At 46.2% G+C, this 23,779-nt stretch overlaps 1 protein-coding gene and 1 long non-coding RNA gene across 11 annotated transcripts in view; one reads left to right on the top strand and one right to left on the bottom strand.

Moving 5' to 3' along the window:
- Positions 1 to 23,779, top strand: part of RAPGEF1 (Rap guanine nucleotide exchange factor 1) — a 109,426-nt gene that overhangs the window by 65,278 nt on the left and 20,369 nt on the right. For 4 of the 8 annotated variants that reach the window (XR_013981649.1, XM_080990584.1, XM_080990581.1 and 1 more), the window contains 8 exons: positions 726 to 814; positions 3,608 to 3,760; positions 6,047 to 6,170; positions 7,030 to 7,213; positions 8,314 to 8,784; positions 10,861 to 11,063; positions 12,152 to 12,313; positions 22,177 to 22,467. Coding sequence is in view for 7 of the 8 variants with exons in the window: in XM_080990584.1 (XP_080846710.1) it covers positions 726 to 814; positions 3,608 to 3,760; positions 6,047 to 6,170; positions 7,030 to 7,213; positions 8,314 to 8,784; positions 10,861 to 11,063; positions 12,152 to 12,313; positions 22,177 to 22,467 (1,677 nt within the window). In the remaining variant the exon portion in view is untranslated. The remainder of the gene's footprint in view (positions 1 to 725; positions 815 to 3,607; positions 3,761 to 6,046; positions 6,171 to 7,029; positions 7,214 to 8,313; positions 8,785 to 10,860; positions 11,064 to 12,151; positions 12,314 to 22,176; positions 22,468 to 23,779) is intronic. The other 4 variants (XM_080990586.1, XM_080990587.1, XM_080990582.1 and 1 more) reach the window with 3 other exon arrangements.
- LOC308468465 lies at positions 14,338 to 22,463 on the bottom strand. Of its 3 annotated transcripts, none has more exons than XR_013981669.1 (4): positions 22,377 to 22,463; positions 16,907 to 18,177; positions 16,112 to 16,235; positions 14,338 to 15,925 (listed from the first exon to the last, which is right to left on the bottom strand). It is a non-coding gene; the product is annotated as an uncharacterized lncRNA (long non-coding RNA). The 3 variants fall into 3 exon arrangements; XR_013981670.1 differs by having other exon boundaries at positions 14,338 to 16,235; positions 16,907 to 17,021; positions 17,967 to 18,177; XR_013981668.1 differs by having other exon boundaries at positions 14,338 to 16,235.

The following is a 23,779-nucleotide window of genomic DNA, read 5'->3' as shown; positions in this document are numbered from 1 at the left end:
TTCTGAAAATAATAGTTTTAAAAGCCAGCAAGGTGCTAGCCCTCATGGACTCATCAGCATGTGGATGTGTGTCGGGGGGGGGGGATTAGAAGCCAGAGAGGTTGAGGTTGTGGTGAAGCAGGCTTACCAGCATTAGAGGGTGTGATCCAGAGTCCCCCCGCTTCTTATGAACAGCAAAGTCAATGAAACCGAGAAGTGGCCCCTCTACAGAAATCTGGGATTTAGAAGAGGGGCCCCAATCTGAAAAGACAGTAGTCGACTGTCCTATGTTATTACACTTCTCTAGTTCTCAGTGCACTTTGTGGCCAGAGGGTGGAAATTGCAAGGGTGCAGATCTCAGCTAACTATTAGGTGAAATGTCAAAGAGGCCAGAGCTTTTCTAAAGTGGACAGGACTGTCTCCTGGAGTTGGCAGACTTCCGTTGCAGGAGGGGATCTTTTAAGCAGAGGCTGGGCAGGTCTTTCTTTCAGGATTGCTATGTTTACACCTTGCAATGTAAGCTCTTCATGGATTAGACCACTAGGGCATCTTTCCAGTACTCACATTCTTCTGTTCTATTTCTTTCTGTCCAGGGCATTGGGTGAAGGTTTTGGAAGGGGTTGGGGGCTTTGAAAAATCCAAAACCTTGAAGCAGAATAGAAACAAGTTTTCTCTGGTGGAGAATAAAGTTGCAGCGGCCTTTGACTGAGCCTTCCTTTTTGTCCTGTATTCCATTTTATGATTAGGAGCTGGTGAAGCTCACTATTGAGAAGCAAGAACACCCGTCCCCCACAAGCCCTGTTAAACCCAGCATACCTGCTTCTTCAACGGACAGGTGAGTCACAAAGAGTGTCTGATGAAGCAGTCAGAAACCAAAGCTACTCGTGGGACAGGCCATGCCTGTATCAGTTGCTTGCAGGGAACACACCCAAAAGAGAAATAGTGGAAGATGAAGGGAGGAAGCAACAGCAAGTTCAGGGGGGTTTCTTGCTCTGGTTTGCTGCTGAATCCGTGGAACATAAGGTCACATTTTCACCATACATTTAAGGAACATTCATAGCCCTTTAACTGTTGTGACTTCCCCACCCAAAAAAATCCTGGGTATAGTAGGCTTTTATCTGATGTGGATCCTACTCAAAGTAGACCTACCTATGGAAGTAACTGGGCATGACTAATGCAGGCACGTTAATTTCAACATGTCTGCTTTGAGTAAAATTCAGTTGGCTACAAGCTTAAAAGTTTAGCCCTCTCAGAGCTACAATTCCCAGCACCCTTAGCAAACTACAGTTCCCAGGATTCTTAAGTGGAAGCCACAGGCTTTGAATGTATGGTGTGGATGTGATCAAATGCTCGTGTATTGTGATATCCTCTTATCCAGTAAATTAAAAGACTGTAGCATTTAAAAAATAGTACCCTGCTTATGGGTTTAGTAGTTAATTAATGAATTGATTACACTGGTCAACAACAAATTTGTTGTCTGCGTTTTTTCAGTTGATTTAGGATGAATCTGATGCGCTGAATCCAAAAATCACATTGGTTTTGCTCAATCAGGTCAAGTTTTTGAGCTATGGCCACAAGTTGTTTTTTTACGTTTTTGTTCACATGTACGCTTGTGTGGAGCATTTTAGAAGAAGTTGGTGGGGGTAAAATGCCATGTCGAATAATTGTTTTGATTGGAAATGATTATTTTAATGACAAGAAGTATTCAGGTCCGATAGTTCTGGGTGATTATGTCGAAAAGGGATCAGTTTGAAGTCATAAAACCTCGAAATCTTCCATAAATTGGTGCGGCTGGGATCAACAGAAAGAACTGGAGCAGCCTCAAGTATCCTGATCTTCAATCAGCACGTCGTCCTGTAGCTCATTGTGATGAAATTCCAGTGCCTATCTTCGGAGAACTTCCTGACATTAGTGACGAAGATGCCTCCAGTGTTGAAGGACATGAAGAAGAAGAAGTGGTTCTTGAAGATGATGCTCCACATCCATTTTCCCAAAAGGAGTTGAATGATCTAGTTCGTGACCTCAGCTTGTCAAAGGACTCTGCCGAACTGTTGGCATCAAGATTGAAGGGAAAAAACCTCCTCTCTGACAGTGCTCGCATCAGTTTCTTCCGCAACAGGCATCAAGAGTACCTCCGTTTTTTCTCAGAAGAGAAGGACTTGGTGTTCTGTGCAGATATTGCGCAGCTTCTGCTCAAGCTTGGAGTGCCACAGTACGAACCCAAAGATTGGAGACTGTTCATTGACAGCAGCGAGCGATCACTGAAATGTGTTCTGCTACACAACGGCAACCAGTTTGCCTCTATACCCCTGGCTCACTCGAGTACACTGAAGGAGAACTATGAAGCGGTGAAGTATGTGCTGGAGAAAATTGGTTATGGTCAGCATAAGTGGTTTATTTGTGTTGACCTGAAGATGGTGAACTTTTTGTTGGGACAACAGTCTGGCTTCACCAAGTACCCATGTTTTCTGTGCATGTGGGATAGTAGGGACCGTGCTCAGCATTACACGAAGAAGGACTGGCCTGTGCGGGAGGAATTGGTGCCTTACAAAAAAAGGAACGTCATCAACGACCCTCTGGTGGACAGAGACAGAATACTCTTCCCACCGCTGCACATCAAGCTCAGCTTAATCAAGCAGTTCACCAAGGCTCTGGACAAGGATGGGCACTGCTTCACTTACTTGTGCCAGGCTTTTCCAGGATTGACCATGGAGAAGTTGAAAGCTGGCATCTTTGACAGTCCTCAGATCCGTCAGCTCATCAGAGATCCAGAGTTTGGAAAGTCAATGAACGAAGTGGAACTGGAAACATGGAAGGCATTTGTTCTGGTAGTGAAGAACTTTCTTGGCAACAATAAGGCCAGAAACTACGCAGAACTTGTCAACAACATGCTGACTGCTTTCATAAACCTGGGCTGCAACATGAGCGTCAAGATGCACTACCTATTTTCACATATGGACCGGTTTCCTGAGAACCTGGGTTCAATGAATGACGAGCAGGGGGAGAGATTCCATCAGGACATGAAAGAGATGGAGACCAGGTATCAGGGTCACTGGGACGCAGTCATGATGGCTGACTACTGTTGGACTCTGAAGAGAGACCTCCCTGCCGCTGAGCATTCCAGGAGTTCCAAGAAACGGAAGTTCAAGCCCTGAAGTTTGAAAAATGGTGAAGCAACCTGCAATTTATGTGTACTTACCTTTATCAATGCCCACCATTCAGTTTACAGTAAACCTGACCTGATGGAGAGAAACGGATGCCATTTCCTGATTCAGCAGTGCAAAAATACCCTAAATCAGTTGTAGAAATCTAGACAACATTCAAAAAGTAAAAAATTGTTGCCCAGTGTTATATTTGGGTACATTTATATATTAGATAAATAGTTGTATGAGCAAAAGGAATATAGGGAGAGGAACTGAATTAAATTATATCAATTAATTGTTAAACATGCATGTGGGAAAAGGTGCTTTCTTAAAGGGCCAGAGTGAGTGACTGGGTCTTCCAAATACTTGTACATTCTACACAGCGCCTGGCGCCCTCTCTACGCCCCTGGTGCACAATGCCAAATGAACCATAATTCTGCAAATGCTTTATACAAAGCAAGCCATTCTTTTTCCATCCTTCTCAGCCCTTCAGAGCTTCCCCTGACGGATCGTGAGATGGAGATTCTCAACAAGACAACAGGGATTGCTCAGACGGCGGAGATTTTGACAGATCCTATGGACGAAGAAGTCGCCCCTCCCAAGCCTCCTCTTCCCTGCATCCGGGTCGCTGAAAACAGGTAGAGCTGGAATAAATGAGTTCAGGAGTTGCCTCAGTAGCCTCTTGTCATTATAGTCAGGGTTGAAATATTAACTAGTTATCATTCAGAGGTTTTCAGACTTTAGAGAACCCTTTCCATGTCAGCTTGTCAGGCAGAGAACCAGCACTGTTCTGGGTTCATGCTGCTGTTTTGTGTTGTGTGAATGGACTGTAGAACCCCAGTGGTGGCTGGTGCGGTACTTCTTGGGGTTGGTAGGGCAGAAGTAAAAGGCAGCATTTCCTGCGCTGGTGACAAAAGGCTGGAAATGATCTGTCTGTCTCTGTGTGTGGTCTGTATCTGTACAGTGTGTGCACATCTGAGCAGGCATACATTGGCCACACTCACCACTGGTACTGGAAAACATTCTCATTTCCTAAGCAAGGTGAGATTAGATGCATAAGTTGAGTGGGTGCAGGTGCAGGTGCATTCATTTCTGGTTTCATGGAAATAGGGGTGGAGGGCGTGCGGAAATAAAGCAAAAAAGAGTGGAAGAAGACAAAGCAAAACTCTTGTTAGCTTCCTTAAGCAGCAAGCACACGAGCTCCTAAATTGTGGCAGAGATGGTCACAAACTTAAAGGTAAAGATAAAGGGACCCCTGACCATTAGGTCCAGTCGTGACCGACTCTGGGGTTGCGGCGCTCATCTCGCTTTATTGGCCGAGGGAGCCGGCATAAAGCTTCCGGGTCATGTGGCCAGCATGACTAAGCCGCTTCTGGCGAACCAGAGCAGCGCACGGAAATGCTGTTTACCTTCCCGCTGGAGTGGTACCTATTTATCTACTTGCACTTTGACGTGCTTTCGAACTGCTAGGTTGGCAGGAGCAGGGACCAAGTAACGGGAGCTCACCCTGTCACAGGGATTCGAACCACCAACCTTCTGATCGGCAAGTCCTAGGCTCTGTGGTTTAACCCACAGCACCACCCGCATCCCTGTCACAAACTTAGATGGCTTTAAATTAGGACTGGACAGATTCATCGCTTAGAGCGCTATGAATGGCTACTAGACACAGTGGCTTCATTCTGCCTCCATGGCCAGATCCAGTAATGCTTCTGAATACCAAGTGCTGGAAACTGCATGAGGAGAGGAGTGTCTTGTGCGTGGATCTTGCTTATGAGCTTCCCTTAGGCATCAGGTTGGCAACTGTAAAAACAGGGTGCTAGACTGGATGGGCAATTGGCCTGATCCAGCAAGAGTCTTGTTACATATTTTTTAGAAATTGGGTGGGTGGGTGTGATATTTCTTATGACCCTCTACCCAGCTGTTCAGGGTTGTTTAAGAAGAACGGCAACACCTTGCTTGTTGAAGTGTGTCATGGGGGATGCAAACAAATACTGTGTGGCTTGCTAGAATCGTGTGAGATTCTTTTCCTTTTGCAGGCTCTGTGGTCACTGGTGTGAGTTGGCTGTGCAGCTTTCTCACTGTTGAAGGGCTTTGACATTAAGACACCCTCTGTTTCTGGGCGTGCCCCAGAAACAGAACAATTTGCAAACATATTGGCATCTAGAAAATCTTACCATTATCTGGTTGCTTGGGGTGTGTGTGTGTTTTTGGTCAGCCCCATTAGGAACAATTAACTCTACCCCACTCATTGAATGCAGAGGAATGGTTGGTTTGGGTTTTACTACCATTTTCAAACTTCATGAGATACTTCATCCTTTGAAGGAAATAGCAGCTAATGAGGGAAAGACTATAGCTCAGTGGTAGAGCATCTGCTTTACTTGCAAAAGGTCCCAGGTTCAATCTCCAGATAGGGCTGGAAAAGATTGCCTGCCTGAAACCCTGGAGGACCTCTGCCAGTCAGTGTAGACAGTACTGAGCTAGATGGACCCAGCGGTCTATCTCATTAGAAGGAAGCCTCTTAGGTTTTCCTGTTAAAATCAGTACTTTATTCAGAACCATGAAGACTGGAATCTTACTTTGTTTTCAGGGGAAGGGCCTAGGTTCTCTCCCCAGCATCTTCAGGTAGGTCTGGGAGAGACTTCACATCTGAGAAACAACTGGTCAGTCTAGTTCCATCTTGCCTGCACTGCTCAGCAGCAGCAGCTCTCCAGAGTTTTGGGTGGAGGGTGGTGGTCTCTCCCAGCCCTACCTAGAAATGCCAGCGGGGATCAAACCTGGGACCTTCTGCATGCAAAGGAAATGCTCTGCCACTGAGCTATGGCCCTTCCTCAACCTTCTTAGAGATGGTTATTGTGGCTTTTTGATCCAGAAGTACTTGACTGGCATTGTTGTGTTCATGTTTTTCTTTGACCCACCTTTCACAGCCCTCCTCCTGCACTGCCGCCGAAGAAACGCCAGTCGGCGCCATCTCCCACTAGAGTGGCTGTTGTGGCACCCATGAGCCGGACCACCAGTGGGTCCAGTTTGCCAATTGGAATAAATAGGCAGGTAAGTCGGAAGTTGCCTTGTGCTGGTTCAGACTGTTGGCCCATCTAGTTTTCTGCTCTGAGTAGCAGACCACTGGCTTGCCAAGGCTGCACTGGCAGCCTTCCCAAACCCAATTTAATTGCTGGTGGTGGGACATGAAAGTGCAGAGTACCAGTGGGCACTGCATGATGTTGGTCCCTTATTTTGTCACTGTACAGGACAAGGAAGTTGAAAGGCTTGGCCTGGCCCAGCACAGTGATGGGGGCACATGTTGCCCCCTCTCCCCACTCATTAAAAGGAAGGGTTCCATGTTGGATCTGTATATCTGGGTCTGGGTGTGGTATAGACTACCTTTGCCCCTACGTGCGTGCAGCTTTTTAGGGGGGTGGGGAGGGAGGTGAGACAGTTTTATTGCAAAGGTTGAGAAGCCTAGTTTCTTAAGTAGATAAACATAGAGGGGATTATATACTTTACGTACAGCTGGAAACAGCTGATGCTCTCCCCATGTGTGTGGGAGGTCTTTTGGCTCCACCCCTGCCAAATCACCCTCCTGCCCCCACCCCCACAACTGGGAGAACTGTGTACAGCACATTGAACTCCTTGGAGGAAAGGCGCAATATAAACGAAATAAATAAATAAAACTAAATTCTCGCAATGCAACTCCCAAACATTCCAAGACAACAAAACCTTAACTTTTCAAAACACATTAAAACCTGAAAGCATTTTATTGATGTTTTCACATTATATCATGCCTTTGTTGTTCACCGCTTTGTTATTTATTTTTAATGAAAGTGTGGCTTGTAAATATTTAAATAAAATAAATACCTTGAATAAATGAAACAAACATAACTCCCCTCCTCTTCTTCTTCTGTTCCTCCAGGATTTTGATGCAGACTGTTACGCGCAGCGGAGGCTGTCAGGAGGCAGCCAGTCCTATGGTGGGGAATCCCCCCGCCTCTCGCCGTACAACAGCATGGGCAAGCTCAGCAAATCCGATGAGCAGCTCTCCTCGCTGGACTGTGACAGCGGGCAGTGCTCCCGCAACACAAGCTGTGAAACGCTAGGTAGGGAGTGGGTGTTCTTGCCAGAGGACCTGGAGAGGGGAAAGGAGACAGGGTACATGCACCCTGCAGCTTGGGTTTTGAGGGCCTGGTGTTTAGAAATGCCTCTGTAGCATCTGAGCTGATGGTGATTGATTAGTAGCTCCATTTCACAAATGTGAACTCAAAGCAACTCACAGAATCAAACATTTGGAGACAGCCTAGAATGATAAAGTATATGTTATGTTTTATTCTACTCAACCTATCCTGCTAAAAAAAAAGAAAGCAGAAAACTAAGGGCCAGAAGACTGGGTGAATAAAAATGTTTTTACCTGGCAAGTAAGACCAGATAGTGACAGCTGCTAGTGGAGCCTTGCTGGGAAGGGACTGTTCTGCAAACAGGAAGCCACCGCTGAGAAGGCCCTTTTCTGGTGTTGCTTTTTGTGTGCAGTTTAAAGAAAAGGCAAATAAGAGGGAGAAGTAATAGAGGTGTATAGTAAAAATGATGCATGGTGTGGAGAAACTGGATTGAGAGAGGATTATCCATTGAAGCTGAATGCTCAGGACAGAGTGGTTTAACAGCCACTCCCTCTTCACAGGCATCTCTGGGAAATAGTAGTTGTGTGAAGGAAATAGGGTTCCCTTAACAACTCTCAGCACCCTTATCAAGCCACAGCTTCCAGAATTACTTGGGGGAAGCCATGGCCGCTTAAAGTGGTGTTGTAGTACTTGAAATATATGGTGTTGATGTGGCCTTAGTTGGCTCTGCCTGTCATTGTGTGTGGAGCCACTTACTGTTGGCCTCCCTGACTTCCTGCGAGTGACAGACCGTGGGGCCTCAATGATCAGCAGTGCCATATGCGACGCCAAAATTTGGCACCTCCTCCTCCCCACCTCTTGCCTTCCACGCTATGTAATAGTTGTGGTGCCCCTGATGCTCCACGCTCAGTATGACTGAACTTGCCGTGCTCCCTTAAATCCACCTCTGCTTCTGCCCCACCAGTCCCAAGGGGCACCACCCACTGCTAGTCTGTCCTGATGTGTATCAATACCCTTCTGACCTAGCAGTTGGGGCTCACTGTTGCTCAGTCTCCTGATGGTTGCCTCTCTTCTATTCTCCACAGATCATTATGATCCAGACTACGAGTTCCTGCAGCAGGACCTCTCGAATGCCGACCAGTTACCTCAGCAGGGGCCCACTGCCCTCAGCCCTTTGCCAGAGTCTCTGGGGGAGGCCGGCTCCCCATTTTACGGACGCACTTTCCAGCTGCCAGTGGCGGCCGCTTTGGCTGCTGAGGTCCCTCCGGCTCTCCCAGAGAAGAAGAGGAGGGGGACAGTCAACCCTACTTTTGATACTTCCGGCTGCCGTGTCTTGTTCGAGAGGCACCCCTCGCAGTATGACAACATTTCAGAGGACGATCTGCACAACCCCACCCTGCTCCCCCCTATGACCATCACGCCTTTTGCCACCGTGCTGCCCTTCCAGCCAGGGAACTCCCCAGCCCCCGTTGAATTCCTCACTGACTTTCTCATTCCGGACTCCACTAGTGACTCTGAGAAACCGCCACCTCTGCCAGAGAAGAAAAACAAACACAGTAAGTGCAAAATTGACTCAGTTTCTCGTGGCTCATGTGCCCATTGCAGCTCAGGAAGGGGCTCCATGTTAGCAGAGTCACTTAAAATAATGCAGATTGAGTCTAGAGCAAAAAGGCCTGATAATACTTCCCTGTGCAAACCAGAAAAAAAACTGTGTATAGTTTGAGGAGAAAGGAACAGAGAGGTTTTGTCTTTTTTGGTTCATGTACATAGCAGGAAGACAAACATCCAAATATACGGAGGAAAACTCCCTTGGAACCACATAGCCAATCATACCAACTAAATTATCCCTGCTGTTGTACTTCCAACATTCCACAGTGGTGGAGCACATGGTTACATGTAGGAACTCTAGAGTAAATCCCTGCCATCTCCAGGAACGGCCGGGAAAGACTTCTGCCTGAAACCCTAGAGAGGCTCTGCCAGTCAGTGCAGACAGTAATGACCCAGATCACAGGCAAGGTGATTATGGCCCTCTGGATATTGCTGGACTACATCTCTCATCATCCCTGACTATTAGCCATGTTGGCTGCTGGTGGAGCTGGAGTCTGGAAGTTTTCTCTCAGTTCTTTTTTCCAATTTTCAGTTCTCCACATTTCCACATTACTTTGCATTTTAAAAAAAGTCACTGGGATGACTTCTCAGCATTCAGGTGTGCATTTCTTTCTCTCAACTCACACATTGTTGTATTTAATTTTATCTAATGCACATATTTGTTTAAGCCATTTCCCCATATAGAATGCATTATGGTTCATTATTTTCACTAATATACAGTTTTATGCACCTTTCCCTCTTTGATACACTTTTTTTTGTTACACATTTTTGGGGGATGTGGAATGTACAAAATCTGGAGGTGTTAATCCAGAAAAATGGCTACATTTGGATTCACTTACTATTTCAGGAAATGCGAATGAGCCAGTGTGGTGTAGTGGTTAAGAGCGGTAGTCTCGTAATCTGGGGAACCGGGTTCGCGTCTCCGCTCCTCCACATGCAGCTGCTGGGTGACCTTGGGCCAGTCACACTTCTCTGAAGTCTCTCAGCCCCACTCACCTCACAGAGTGTTTGTTGTGGGGGAGGAAGGGAAAGGAGAATGTTAGCCGCTTTGAGACTCCTTAAAGGTAAAGGTAAAGGGACCCCTGACCATTAGGTCCAGTCGTGGCCGGCTCTGGGGTTGCGGCACTCATCTTGCTTTATTGGCCGAGGGAGCCGGCGTACAGCTTCCGGTTCATGTGGCCAGCATGACTAAGCCACTTCGGGCGAACCAGAGCAGCACACGGAAACGCCGTTTACTTTTCCGCCGGAGCGGTACCTATTTATCTATTTGCACTTTGACGTGCTTTCGAACTGATAGGTTGGCAGGAGCAGGGACCGAGCAACGGGAGCTCACCCCATCGCGGAGATTCGAACTGCCGACCTTCTGATTGGCAAGTCCTAGGCTCTGTGGTTTAACCTACAGCGCCAACCGTGTCCCCTCTTCTTCATTTTTTGCTATGATGTAACTGGGCCAATTTCCCACATCCCCTCCAAATGGCAAATCCCCGGATTCCTCAAGGGAAGCCATGCTCCCCCCCCCCCATATAGAACAGCAGTTGGGAACCTCCAGCCCATCATCCACCAGTATCTTGTTCGCAATGGCCTACTTTGCCTGTGAGGCTGTCTGCCCCTGCAAACCATGCCAACCTGGTCAAGACCCGGCATCAGGTGTTGGGCTTGCTGATGCCACTGATCAAATCCCTGTGCCTTTGCCTACAAAGCTTCATTTCCAAACCACGCAAGCAGATGGAAATGCTTCCCCTGACCTCATTGTGATGTCAGGCGATTGACAGGTGCACAGCTGCCATAATGGCCTTCGGAGGATGAGGGTTGGCGAATGTAAGGATCCTTTTCCTCCGCTATAGGTTGAGCAAAATCTCATTGGTGGTCATGGCTACCACACAGCTGAAATGGCAAAGATAGCTTGGATTGGTTCTATACCTTGATCCATTGATGCAGCCAGTGGTGCTGGGGAAGGGAAGGTTCCCCAGAAACCTCCCAGGTGGGTAAACCACTCACACCCTCCTGTGTCTTTTCTGTTCCAGTGATGGCCTATATGCAGTTTGTAGAGGACTACTCAGAACCGCAGCCTTCTATGTTCTACCAGACACCGCAGAATGAACACATCTACCAACAGAAGAACAAGCACCTGATGGAGGTTTATGGGTTCAACGACTCCTTCAGCAGTGCTGACTCTGGGCAGGATCTTGCTCCACCTCCTGCCCTCCCACCAAAACAGCGGCAGTTGGTGAGTGCTCCTTTCCTCCTCTTCCTGACCCACCAGATGTGATGCATTTCAGATTTGTTTTATCCACCTTGCCGAGGAGACAGGCCCCATTACTTGTAGTTCTTCTCTCCCACCGAATGTTTATAGATTATTTTGTTTTTATTTCACTTACCTGGGTAATTTATAGGGCCTTGACCATACAACCCAAAAGCCACCAGGGTGAAGGCATTGGATTCGAACATTGGAAGAGCCTGGCCAAAGGAGGCCTGCCTAGTCTGGCATCTGGTTCTCACCATGGTCAACTAGATGCTCACAAGTGGGACCTGTGTGCAACAGTGCTCTCCAGTTGTTCCTCATCAACTGGGCATGGAGGTTGTGCTATCACCGTAGACCTCCAGGCCAGGGGCCAATCTAGTCAAGCATTCTGCTCTCACATTGGCAAACCAGGTGCCCCAATGGAAAGCCTGTGAGCAGGACTTGAGTGCAATAGCTGTCTTCCTGCTTCCAAATCTGGCATTCAGAGGCCTATTGTCTCTGACAGTGGATGTAGAACACAAGAAGAGCCCTGCTGGATCAGGCCAAGGACCCAGGACCCAGCTAGTTCAGCATCCTGTCCTCACAGTGGCCAACCAGATACCCATTATGGGAATTCCATAATAGTTAAATAGCAGAAACTCTCAAAAATGGCAAAACTCTTTGGGGGGGGTAGTTCTTATGGGACAATCTCCCTTTTCTGGTGTGTTCTAATGTAAAGTCGTAGCAGACTTTTTGTCTGCAGAGAGAGACCAGCTTTACAGTTAACATGGCAAATCAAACACAAGCAGCCAGTTCTGCATTTTAGATGTTTCCTTATAAACTTGCACTGCAAGACAATGAAATGAAACAAAGATCCTGTTTGCAGATATTCCCTTCTTTTCTATAATTTCGTCTATTTCCTTTAGCAATGTAGAAGAATAAGAAGCTATGCAGGTCTCAAAAGATCCTGCCCCTGTCAGCTGTTTGATCTGGGAGTTTGCAGGGCCTGGCTTGAGGCCATTCTTTCCCCCCTTTCTTCCCTCCTCCTTTCTTCCTCTTTCTTCCTCTTCCTCTCTCATTCTCTCTTCCTCCAGCAGGCCTCTTTTGCTGCCTCCTCCTCCTTCTCCTCTGTCTCCTACTGTGTCCAGCCACCTAAAGTGCCCATCGCCACCGAGGACATCGGCACGGCTCAGGGCCTCACTATGTCCATCTCTAATTCCTTCCTCCACCAGCATAGCACCCTTCCTGTGCACTCGGTGAGTTACTAACTTTGGACTTCTTGTCTTGTCTTGCTGACTCCTGCTGTCTCTTTGGTGGGGGGTGGCGGTTGTGATTTACTGCCCCAGATGGCGGTGGGGTGTGTGTTGTGGGGGAGGGGGCAATGTGTTTGCGACTCTTTGGGTGCCAAATATACCGGCCATAACTGCACCATACATTTAAAGCAGTAACAAGCCACCAGAGGCATAGTGTTGCAGGGGATCGGGAGGGGTCAGAGACCAATTGCTATTTCCACAGCAAGAATCCCTGTCTCCAGCATCCTGATTGGTGTGAAAGAGGAGCTTTTCGGCTACTGAGAAGTCTTCTCACCCTTTGTGCTGATTGGAGCTGGTTGGAGCCAATCAGAGTGAAAGGAGATGAGCCAGCCACTGAGGATTGACTCCTCAGGGAAACTCTGGAGAAGAACAACTTCTGGAGAAGTTGTTATGCAAACTCTGGAGAAGTTGTTATGCATGCACCAAAGCTAAGCACTTAGGAACACTGACAAGGGGCTTCAGCTGTGAGGGGGCATGGCTATGACTATCATGAAGGGACCCTGCACTTCTGAATTTGCCACTGCAACTACTTTGTACCACTTTAAACAGTCATGGCTTCATCCACAGAATCCTAGGAACTGTATCTTGTTAAAGGTGTTGGGAGTTATTAGGAGACCCCTTACTTTCCTCATGAAGCTACAGTTCCCAGAGTTCCCTGGGACAATGAATTGATTGTTAAACCACTGTACCATACAGCATTCCTAAAACACTCATCCAATTAGTGGGACGAGTCCTACCACACCCCTCTCAAAGGTGAGCATCACAGTAAAGGCTTGCTTCACTACCAAGGGTCTGAGTAATAAAAACTGCCTAACCTGGGGCCAGAAAGCTCCCTAGCAAGAGCATTCCACAAACTGGGAGGGTAAGGGCAGGCGCCACTGAAAAGGGCTTGTTTTCATGAGGTCACTCCATACCGGCCTCAGTCAAAGCACACAGAGAAAAGCCTCTGATGAAGACCACAATGTCTGGGCTGGTCCTTCAGGTAAGCTCCACACCTTGCATCCAGCAGGAATATATGGGAGGGAGGGGAGGAGGTGGCTAGTAGCTGACAGGAGTAGGGACATTTACCAGGGAGTCCCATGATGAGAAACACCCTTAGCCAATGGGCAGATATGCTGGGAGTTGTAGTCCAACAACATCTAGGGATCCAAGGTTGAATGGTACTTACCTAACCTATTCTGAACAACGACATCTCTCCATGGTCCACTGCAGGGGCCTGTTCTAGCTCTGCTGCTTGCAAGCCTTGAAATTAGATTTGACTCTTAGGTTTTCTGCATCCAGAACCACGTGCTGTATTGCCCATCCACCCATTGCCTTTGAAAATCAGCTGTGTAATAAATGAGGGTGCATAGAGGATCTTTCCTAGTTCCATCCCAGTAGCTCCTTTTGTGCCATTTTGTTTCCTTCCCTGGTGATGTTCAGTTGATTTTTGGAATATTTTGGAATATGCTTTCTTCCTTCTCTATCAGGGCTAGAATCTTTCAGCCTCCCCCAACTCTCTGCAGGTGTTTGCATAAGCCCCAACCTGCACAAGCAGTGGTCAGGGATGATGAGAATTGTAGTTCATTTGCTTTCCCTTAACCTGGTATCCTCCGGACATGGTTAGACTACAGCTCCCATCAGCCCCAGCTAATGTAACCAGTGGTCAGGGATGATGGGAGTTGGAGTCCCGACAGCTTCTGGAGGTACCATGATGAGGGAGGCTGCTCTGTGGCAGCAGTGGAATTCGGCCACTGAAAATGAGTGTCACTTTTGCTGGCTCTCTGAAATAAGGCCTCATCTTCGCTATGCATTTAAAGCAGTAGTGTTCTTGTGAAGAAGGCAGGGTAGAGAAAAGTTCCAGGAACTAGTTTTACATAGGGATGTAAAAGAAATGCATTTTTGGTTGTTTTAATAAGAAAATACCTAATTCCCACTTCTCCAGATTTTGCAATGCAGTTATCTAGTAAAACAATACATACAAAAATGCTGTATATTAGGAGAAATTGCTTGCAAAAACATGTTTATTAGACAAAAACTGCATACAAAAAATATAGTCATTAGAAATTTGCATTAAAATATTGATGAATTTTCTTGAGGAGAACTGATCTTAAGACTTGAAAAATGAAGAATGTAGAAAACCAATATGATAGATTTTGTTTATTTAGTAGAGGGCAGTCTCCTTACCCATTCTGCTTGTGAGGAAAAACAAAAACAAAAAAAAATGCCAGCCTCAGCTCCTTAGGTTGGTAGTGAAATGGAACTATTACCCCGGAGGTGGGTGAGCAGTGCCTTAAGATCACCCTTTCCCCCTTAGCAAAAATGGGATTGAAGCTGAGAAAGAGAGTGATTTTCTTGGGAACTAGTGGCCAGACCCATGTTTTCAACCCTTATCCAGGTCCAGGGTGCCCCCAGATGGTCAGTAATTTAGTGTGAGGGATTCAGGCCCAAACCAGAACTTTAGGTTTGTGTGATGGTTGTGAATTAAAGCACTGGGTTGCCCTAGCCTAGCACAACAAATCCACTTAAAATACAACTTAGGAAAGTAATGGAGAAATGTGCTGAAAAGTGTGGGATGAACAAATGTTTAACAGGAAGAAAATGGGAACACACTTGAACGCTCTGCTCTGGCAAACCAGGGTGGATGCTCATTGCTGTAAAACTGCCCTGCCTAAGCTCAGAATGAATGCTAGTGAGTACCATGCAGTGTCTGGCCTCTGCGTAAGCTTTGTGTGAGCAAATGAAGGTAAATCAAGGTAAAGGAGCTGGACTTCTAGCCCGCACTGTTTAAAGCCAGTCCTCTTGAGTTGGGAGACTAATACTTTACCTTGCTCTCCTTGGAGACACACATTTAGACATCCTCATTTAAGTTAACCCCTCACATTCTAAGTTCTGGCATTGTCCTCTACTGGTTATTAAGACAAGCAGGTTATTAAGGATCTGTTCTGGTTTGTTTGCAGGGATCTTAGACGACATTGGCTATTTAGTGAGCGTTCATTCTGATTCGATTGCAGGGAAGTTAGATGACATTGTGTCAGAGCCAAATGTCACCCTGCACTTTCCTGTGTGTTTTCCTGTCACTTATAGTGCCATTTATTTGTTTTAATATTTTGGCAAACTGGGCTTATTGCCCAAGACCCTCCCAATCAGCTATAATTCTGCAACCTTTGGCAGTATGAATCATGCCCCAAAGTAACAACTGTTGGTCTTCATTTAGCTAGCTTTCTATTTAAAACAAAAACAAACACACAATCTCTTCCTCTGACCCTAGGCTGATTTTGGCTGACCACTTCATCTTTATTATTTAAAAGCCCTTGTCTTCCAAAGCTTCTGTTCTGCATTGCCTCAGTTCTGCTTTCCCACTGGAGAATTGCTCACTTGACAGAGGAGCCCTTGCTGGGGGGTTTCCAGGCCACAGTCTGCTGTTGGCTTTAACCCATCTGACCCTGCAGGAGGCAGAGGAGGGGGAGAACCCACAGGCGCCGGAAAGATTCCAAGTTTAAATCCTCAGCTGCGATTTGTTAAGCTTGTAGCAATTCTGTGGACTGGATGGTCCCTCTTCCTGGCTATTGGATCCTTCAAAGAAAGAAAGAAATGTGGGCTAAGGGGTGGAAGCACCAGTGTTTTCTGGAGAGGTTTGCTTTGCTTTGGCTTATCAGCCAGCAATCAGTGAGGAGGATATCCAGGTAGACAAAAGACCTAAAGTCTTCTCAGCCACGCCCTCCGGCACATATAGACACACGCATATTGTTAAATACTTGCTTCATAATTGGCACTGGTCCCAGCATGACTGCATAGTTAAGATTCCACTGCCTGATTCCAGACACGCTGATCTGCTCCAAGGAGGGGCAGGGACAGTCCCTCGAGAAATCATAACAGTAGCCTCCTTCAAGAAATAAAATAAAAAATTGTACCCAGGCAATGCTGTGTGTGTGTGTGTGTGTGCGCGCGCGCGCACGTGCGCGCGCCGGCACTTCTGCAAGCTCAGTAAATTTTGCAACCATATTTGCATAAATTCTGCAACAAGTCTGCATTTAGCTCTGTTCTGCAGCATTGTTCCGAGTTTGCCAGGTGAGGAGGAGGGGCAGCCCATTAGGCAGAGGAACAAAGCTCCCACCTGCCCCCAGACCACTAGGAATTGTATTTGCACACATCCACCAAAAACATTTTTGTTTAAACCCAAATGTTAGAAAACTGATGCAAGTTTTAATCTGTTTTTAGTCTATTCTTAGTTTAACTTGTCAAAAGTCTTAAATTATTGTTATTTTTCTTATTTATAATTTTATTGTTTCATCTTTTTTGGAAAATTACTTTGAGGGTTTGTTGGGGTTTTTTTTACAATCCAGCATTGTATACATTTTATTGGGTGGGTGGGTGGGTGGGTAGATGGATGGATGGATGGCCGTCATTGAGATTTCAGCAGACATTGCCCGTATATTTTCTAGTATCTGTTGACAGGCATAAGAACTAGAAACTTTTTTAGAAAGAAAAGAAAGAAAGAAAGAAAGAAAGAAAGAAAGAAAGAAAGAAAGAAAGTTAAGTCTGGCCAGATTGTACCCTTTGTAGCTCTTCAGTCTTGAATTGATATTTCTAACTTGTTTCCTTTTATTCTTTATGATAATGCTGGTTCTATTATCAGTTCCATCTTCCATTCCTGGTTGCTTGGGACCTGCTAAAACAGAATGGACAGTGATGGGCAGCAGTAGCTCTCCAGGGTCTAAGGCGGGATTTCCCCAGACCCAGCTTGAGTTGCCATCAAGGGCTGAACCTAAGGTCTCCCTCACGCAAGCGCTGGATTAAGCAGAAACCAAATAAGTTGCTTTGTACCAAGTCAAACCATTGGTCCATCTAGCTCAGTATTACCTACCCTGACTGGCACCAGCTTTTCAGGGTTTCAGGCAGGGGACCTTCCCAGCTATACCTGGAGATGCCACTGGGCATTGAACATGGGACCTTCTGCATGCAGTATAGGTGCTTCATCACTGAATTACTGTCCTTCATCTAAATGTAATGTAGGCCTATAGTCTTCATGATTCTGAATAGAAGATGCTGGGGATTGAGGCTGGGTCCTTTGGCATGCAGAGCCAGTGCTCTTAACTACTGAGCTTTCCACTAAAACAGAGAGTAAGAGAGCATGTGTGTGCAGTGAAATAACTAGATCCTGAACAGGACACCCTCCAACCTACAACTTCCACAAATCTCTCCCCAGTAGGCTGAGCTGATCACGCCAAAGGCAGCCTGGGCCAGCAGAATGGGATTTGCTGAGCTAGGGTGATGTCATGAGCCAGGAGTCTTAACTGGGGATTTAATGTTTTCGGGCCAGGCAGGCACGAGAGACTCTCCAAACTGCTGTCCGTGACCTAGGATCAATATGGAGATTAGGGCTGTCGGGGTTACTGAGGCAGCACCAAAGGCTGATGGTGCAGGACCCCTCCACCCCCCCCCCTGCACACACATTCCCACTGGCTCTGCTCATCTGGAACAAAGCAGGCAGGGAGGGGCAGGAAGAGCCTCATCTGGAAACCAGTATCTTCCTCTTACGCCTCTCCTTCCCCCCTCCATACACCTTTAGTTTCAGCCACCCAGATTACCCCCCTGCCCCCCCCCCCCCGCTTACCCTCTTCTCAATTCTTTATGCATGGAAAATCTAGTCAAGTCCCAAAGACGGGAGATGGGAGACGGTCTTGGGCAGGCTGCGCTCGATTCGGGAAAGGGGAAAACTGCTCCACCAGTAGACAGTCGGGAGGTAAAGTGTGAGCCGCCGGCTTCTCTGTCTGGGGTGGGACCTTTTTTTAGCCTTCTAGTAGTAGCAGGCTGCATGTGGGTTTCTGTCCAGACAGTGGAAAAGAACAATGGATCAAGGAAGATAGCAAGGGGTGGCTGCCAGCAATTTATTTATTGATTGCATTTAATATAGCATTTTTACCTCCTAGGAGCTCAAGATTTTTTTTCTTTATTTCATAACATTTATGTAGATTATCTGTAAAAGCAGCTATTTAAAGCATACAGAGATGGTGCCCATGGTTCTGCCCCCTCCCCGTTTTATCCTCACAACTACCCTGTGAGGTAAATTGGGCTGAGCGACAGTGACTAGCCCAGGGAGTTTCATGGCCGAGTGAGGATGTGAACTCTAGGCTCCCAAGTCCTGGTTCAACACTCTAACCATTATACTGCACTGGCTGCCCAGTTGCAATTAGATGTACTTAGACATTTGGAAGTGAGGATTTAGGGATAAAGCTAGAACTAGCTATTTTACAAGACCTGTACAGTGTTTCCTTTTCATTTGCAAGTAATCAGTCTCTTGCATGTTGCAGCAACTACTCCATGGAACTCCCTACCTGTTAGTGTCAGACAGGAGCCTTCCATGTTTCCTGTTCCTGCTAAAAACTTCTTTTGCTTAGGCCAACCTATTTAGACACATAATTTTATTATGTACGTGTGTGTCTGTCTGTCTGTCTGTCTGTGTGTAACTGTTGGTTTTACCTATTTTCTGGTAATCCTTTTATATCTACTGTTTTTTAAATAGTCTCTTTTTATTGCTAGTTTTTAATGAATATATTATACCATAGTTATGTAAAGCTTCTTAGAGATTTTTATATTATTATTATTATTATTATTGTTATTGTTGTTGTTATTATTATTATTATTATTATTATTATTATTATTATTATCATCATCATTATCATTATCATTATCATTATCATTATATGGTACATACATTTTGCTAATTGAATGAATGAATGAAAGAAGGAAAAGTTGGGTTTTGAGGGAGGGATTTGAAGTGGAGGGAACAAAGTAACATCATGTAGGAAGTTTTGGGGTGGAGTTGCAGGCATAAGGGGCAATGGCGGAGGGTGGGGTTTAAGGTAATAAATTACAACTGTTCCTGATTTGGGGTGTGAGTCATGTGCCAGCAAGTTTTGGTTGTACTTAGATTTGCGGAAGCTGACCCCCTTCCACAAAAGATCGGACTTTTGTGTTAAGGAAAGTAAAGGGGAGATGCACCAAAAAGTGTGGGGCAACCCAGTGTCATCTATCCTCCCTGTAAACGAATTCGAATGAACACTCACTAAATAACCAATGAAGCCTAATTTCCTTAGCAAATCAGGATGAGTGTGCAATGGTCAGGTTGTCTGTTAGCAACCTGCTTTAACTCGTAGCCCCATGAAGTCTTGCAAATGCTGGTTTTACACCTAGGGCAACTTGTTTGAATACTTTTTTTAAAGTGTGAAATTAGATCACTGTTTGTGTGTCCACCAAAATGCAGATTAGCTCTTTGTGCAAATATTGTTTTATTTTGCCCTGACATTTCACAGCTCAAGAAACTCCTGAGCCAAGTGTGCTAAGAGCCCAGCCAAACAACAATTCATTTATTGCATTCATATGTCACCTTCCTTTCTCCAAGGAGATCAAAGTGGCATGTGTGGTTCTCCCACCCACTTACTGAATCCCCGGAAGTCCTGAACAGTGGTCTTTCAGGCCATAGTATGACACTCTAGCCACCATACAACACTGTCAGCACCTCTCTCCTTTTTTTGCCAGTGGCAAGCACAGTTGGGAAGGCCCAGTGGTCTCTGGGACTGATCTGGCACGGCTCATTTGCCTCTTTCAAAACCCTGACACTTTCTTGAGGTCTTGTTCTGAGGTGTGCATTGTAAAACCAATTACTCCTTAACCAAGAGAAATTAACACACTCTCTCTCTCTCTCTCTCACTGTGTGTGTGTGTGTGCGCGCGCGCACACGCGCGCGCGCACACTGATCTTTAGAGCTGTGGAGGGAGGGAGATAGAGGGATGATCCTGTGGGCTGACTGAGGCTGATGGGAGTTTTAGTTCAAAACATCTGGAGAGTGCCTGGTTGACAGAGACATGTCTCAGCTCTTTTAATTCCACAACCTTCATAAATTATACAAATAGAGCAAATGCTATATCATCTGCTCTCCATTGTTTTTAGTAAGTTTGCATAATTTCTGCTTGTTTGACAATTCAGCCGGAGAGGCTAGAGGCTAAGCTTGGCACTGAAGCCCCCCCACCCCCTAGATCTTACCCAGCAGTCCCCCTTCTGGTATCTTTGCATCAATAAGGATTAGAGCCTTCTTTTGTTTTTAACAAATCCTTAAAATTTTGAATGTACCATTTTGGTGGGAGTTTGTCCTCTTAGGGCAACAGCAGAGGCATGAATTGCTGTACTCTTTTTGATGCCTGCTAAAAACGTTGTTGTTTAGGTAAGCCTATCAATACATTTTCACAGATGCCGTTCCAAGCTTATCCTGTTTTTATGTAATATGGGAATTGCCCCCAGCCAGCATCAGGCTCTTATCAAGAAGCAGATCCTAGCACCCACTATGGACACATGTCGAAAAGAAGGCGATGCCCGGGATTTCATGTGGGTGCAGTCAAGTGTTGTGTGTGCCATGTGCAAAGGAAATAGTTACTTCTGTACCAAGGAAAGCAGGTTTCTATGAATTCTGTAACTCATGCAAAGCAATTTTCCAAATTCTGACTCTGCTATTTAGGGCTAAATTTACTTGGCGGGACTCTGGAGCCCTGCTGCCTAACAACTGCAAACCTTAGCTCCAGATGCGGAATTTCCTCTGGGCATTGTCCTTGTATGTTCCAGCTTATTTTTGAAGCCATATGGACTAGCACCTTTTAAAAAAGAAAACATACTTCACACTATCAGAGATCTGTGCATTCTGTGATTCCACGACAGTCCAGAAAAAGCAGATGAAGTGGTCTTAGATACAGGGAGTTCAGCTTCATGAAAATCTCTTTTAAAAATTCTTATTATACTTATTATACTATTATACTGAAAGTTACTAACCCGTGTGGTTGCAAAATTAATGGCAAGCTTGTAAGTGTATGGGCAGTGCCTGTTGACACATCAGAATCCAGGTGGTTTACTGGACAACAGTATCAATGGTCAAGAGTAAATGCTTCCTCTGTAGCTAAGTACTGTTCAGTAACAACTCCTCTTGTTCACCGTAGATGACTGGGAATTTTATGCAGGCAAGAGAGCAGGCTGGTGGAAGAATGACAGATCTTTCCATTCCTCATCAACTAGTCCACTTGGTTTTGTGCTGGCTACAGATGAAGGGAATTTTCCTCTCACCTCTGTCTCTCCTCCACCAGTCTGCTAGATAGAAGGCATTTAAAGAAGCAATTAGTAGTCTGCTAAGAGGTTGATATCATAAATTTTCATGCTGGCTGCAAAAGAAGAGGACTTCCCCCTCTTCTGCAGCCATCATGAGAACACAACCTAGTAAAAAAGAACAAGAAGGAGTGAGCAAACTAGTTACTTTTTTGAGTTTTTTACAAGTCTGGCTCATTGACTTGTGAAATCTAGAGTGCTTTTGTTTTGTTTTGTTTTGTTTTGTTTTGTTTTGTTTTGTTTTGTTTTTAAAAAGCAGAATAGATTGTGCAGAATAGGAGAGGAATATGTAGATATTCTCGATTTGCATCATGGTATGTGGACTGCAGAATGCCACTTCCTGTGGTACGGAATGTTTCGTTTATTTGTTAGTGCACATAGTCCCAGCTATGCCCTCCAGTTCATTTTTTTTTTTTTTTTTTTTTTTGGCATGGCAGGAACATTAAAAGAGTAGAGAAGGGAGGAAGGAGGCTGATGCGATGGTGTCGCCTTGGCCGTGGACCGCTTTGCCTAGAGCTGACGTTGTGACTTTGCCTAGAGCTGCTGTTGATCTAATTTCTTTTCTCTTTTCTCTGTCTCTCTTCCTCTCCTTTCCCCCTGCTCCCCAAATCCCTCCCCGTTGGCTTGGCCCTTTTACTTCTCCACCACTGTTGCTGTCTTCTCCCCACCCACTGCAGTACAAATCGGTGTTCAGGTCTTTCTCCCAAGACTTTGTGCCTCGCAGCCAAGTTTCCATCCCTCCTTTTCTCTCATCTGCCTCCGCCGCCTCCTCCCTGCCTCTGTGCTTCCCACCTGCACACCAGTCTCCGAACTCTGACCTGGCGGCAGGGTCTGCCGCAGCCGGCCAGCCTCTCGGCCTTGCAGATGGCGGGGTTACCTCTTCCTCTCAGGAGAGCAGCTTTAGTGGGACTGCTTCTGTCTGCCTTCCTTCTGAAACCTCTTTCACTGATTCTCTCCAGACATCTTCGGTGAGAACTCCTTGGCCGTTCGAGGCACCCTCTCTGTTGTAGGCTGCTTAGGTTGCCTTGTGCACTGTATTGATCATGATGGGGGTGGGGTTGCGTGTTGGATGGCTGGAAAGAGAGCAAGGTGGGCATGCCTGAAATCAGCCTTCCAAGCTTAATCTGCAAAAGCTGCCAGCCAGCTCACCAGCACTTTGGCCACACCCATCTAGTAGCAGCAATAGTTGGTGCTCATTGAGACTGGTTGGGTGGAAGGCAAGGAGCACAACCTGCAGGAGAGGCCACCGCCCCAAGTGATCCTGATTATTTTAATTTTGAGAGTCTGGTGGCTCTTGTTTCTCATGCAGGTTGTCTTCCCTGCTCCCCTCTCTACAAATATTCAGCTGCATGCCAAATTTGGAAACCAAGAGACTAATCGCTAAAACCGTTTACCTTGATGTGGGAGTAGGATGTATAGAATATTCTAAGGCATGAAAGGAGTCATTCCCAATCTGCATGTCATGAGAGGCCCTGTGAGTCCAGAGCACCTACCCATAAAAGACCCACTCATCTCACTTCTGTATGAGTTGTTCTTCTGTTTGCCTCCTTCCAGTGAAACAGTACATCCCACTCAGTGCCGCAGTTATTTAATTTTAGAGTGGTCTTAGGGAAGCTCACCTCTTTAGATGGCAATATTGTGCATTAGGTCACTTGCTGCAGGCTAGAGTAATCTAACACCGGTGCTTTTTTTGAGGGGGGACGTCCTGCTCAGTCTGCTGATTGGAACCCTGGGGATCTTCCCCAAAGTCATAAGGACCAAGACCAGTAATGCATGTAGGAACACTGTGATGGCAATGGGGGGACACTTCCCTGAATGCGGGGAGAGTCTTGCCCTTACACATTCTAAAAGTGAACCTTTCCAGGTGACAGTGTGAAGTCTCCCTCCGAATATAATTCAGAAGGAACATTCATCTCTGCCATCCGAAGCTGGTATCTGCTTGTGTCAGCCCTCCACACAGATTAGTCACTTGGTTTTCAAGAGACCCATTTCCCAACTGCGATGCTCCCCATGCCTTGATTGCACACTCATTAATGCATCCTGAAGTATATATATATTGGAGGGGGGACAGCTTTTACGAGGTGGGAAATTGCTCCGTTGGAAAGACCCTGAAACTGAATGAATGCCGTAAATTCTCTCCGCCTGCCACCTTTAAGTTTATGGGGGGGAGGGTCTCAGCCCTGTGAGCCCAGACTGCTCGCTTTGCTGAATGGACTGTGCTCAGCCCACAAAGCTCACCCACCCACCAAGCCAGTCACCCACTTTCTTCCATCCTGTCTC

This window comes from Podarcis pityusensis (genome assembly GCF_964106645.2).
Source record: "Podarcis pityusensis genome assembly, chromosome: Z".
In the NCBI taxonomy this organism is placed as follows: domain Eukaryota; kingdom Metazoa; phylum Chordata; class Lepidosauria; order Squamata; family Lacertidae; genus Podarcis; species Podarcis pityusensis.
The sequence above is the reverse complement of the archived record's forward strand: the minus strand, read 5'-3'. Positions and strand labels throughout refer to the sequence as shown.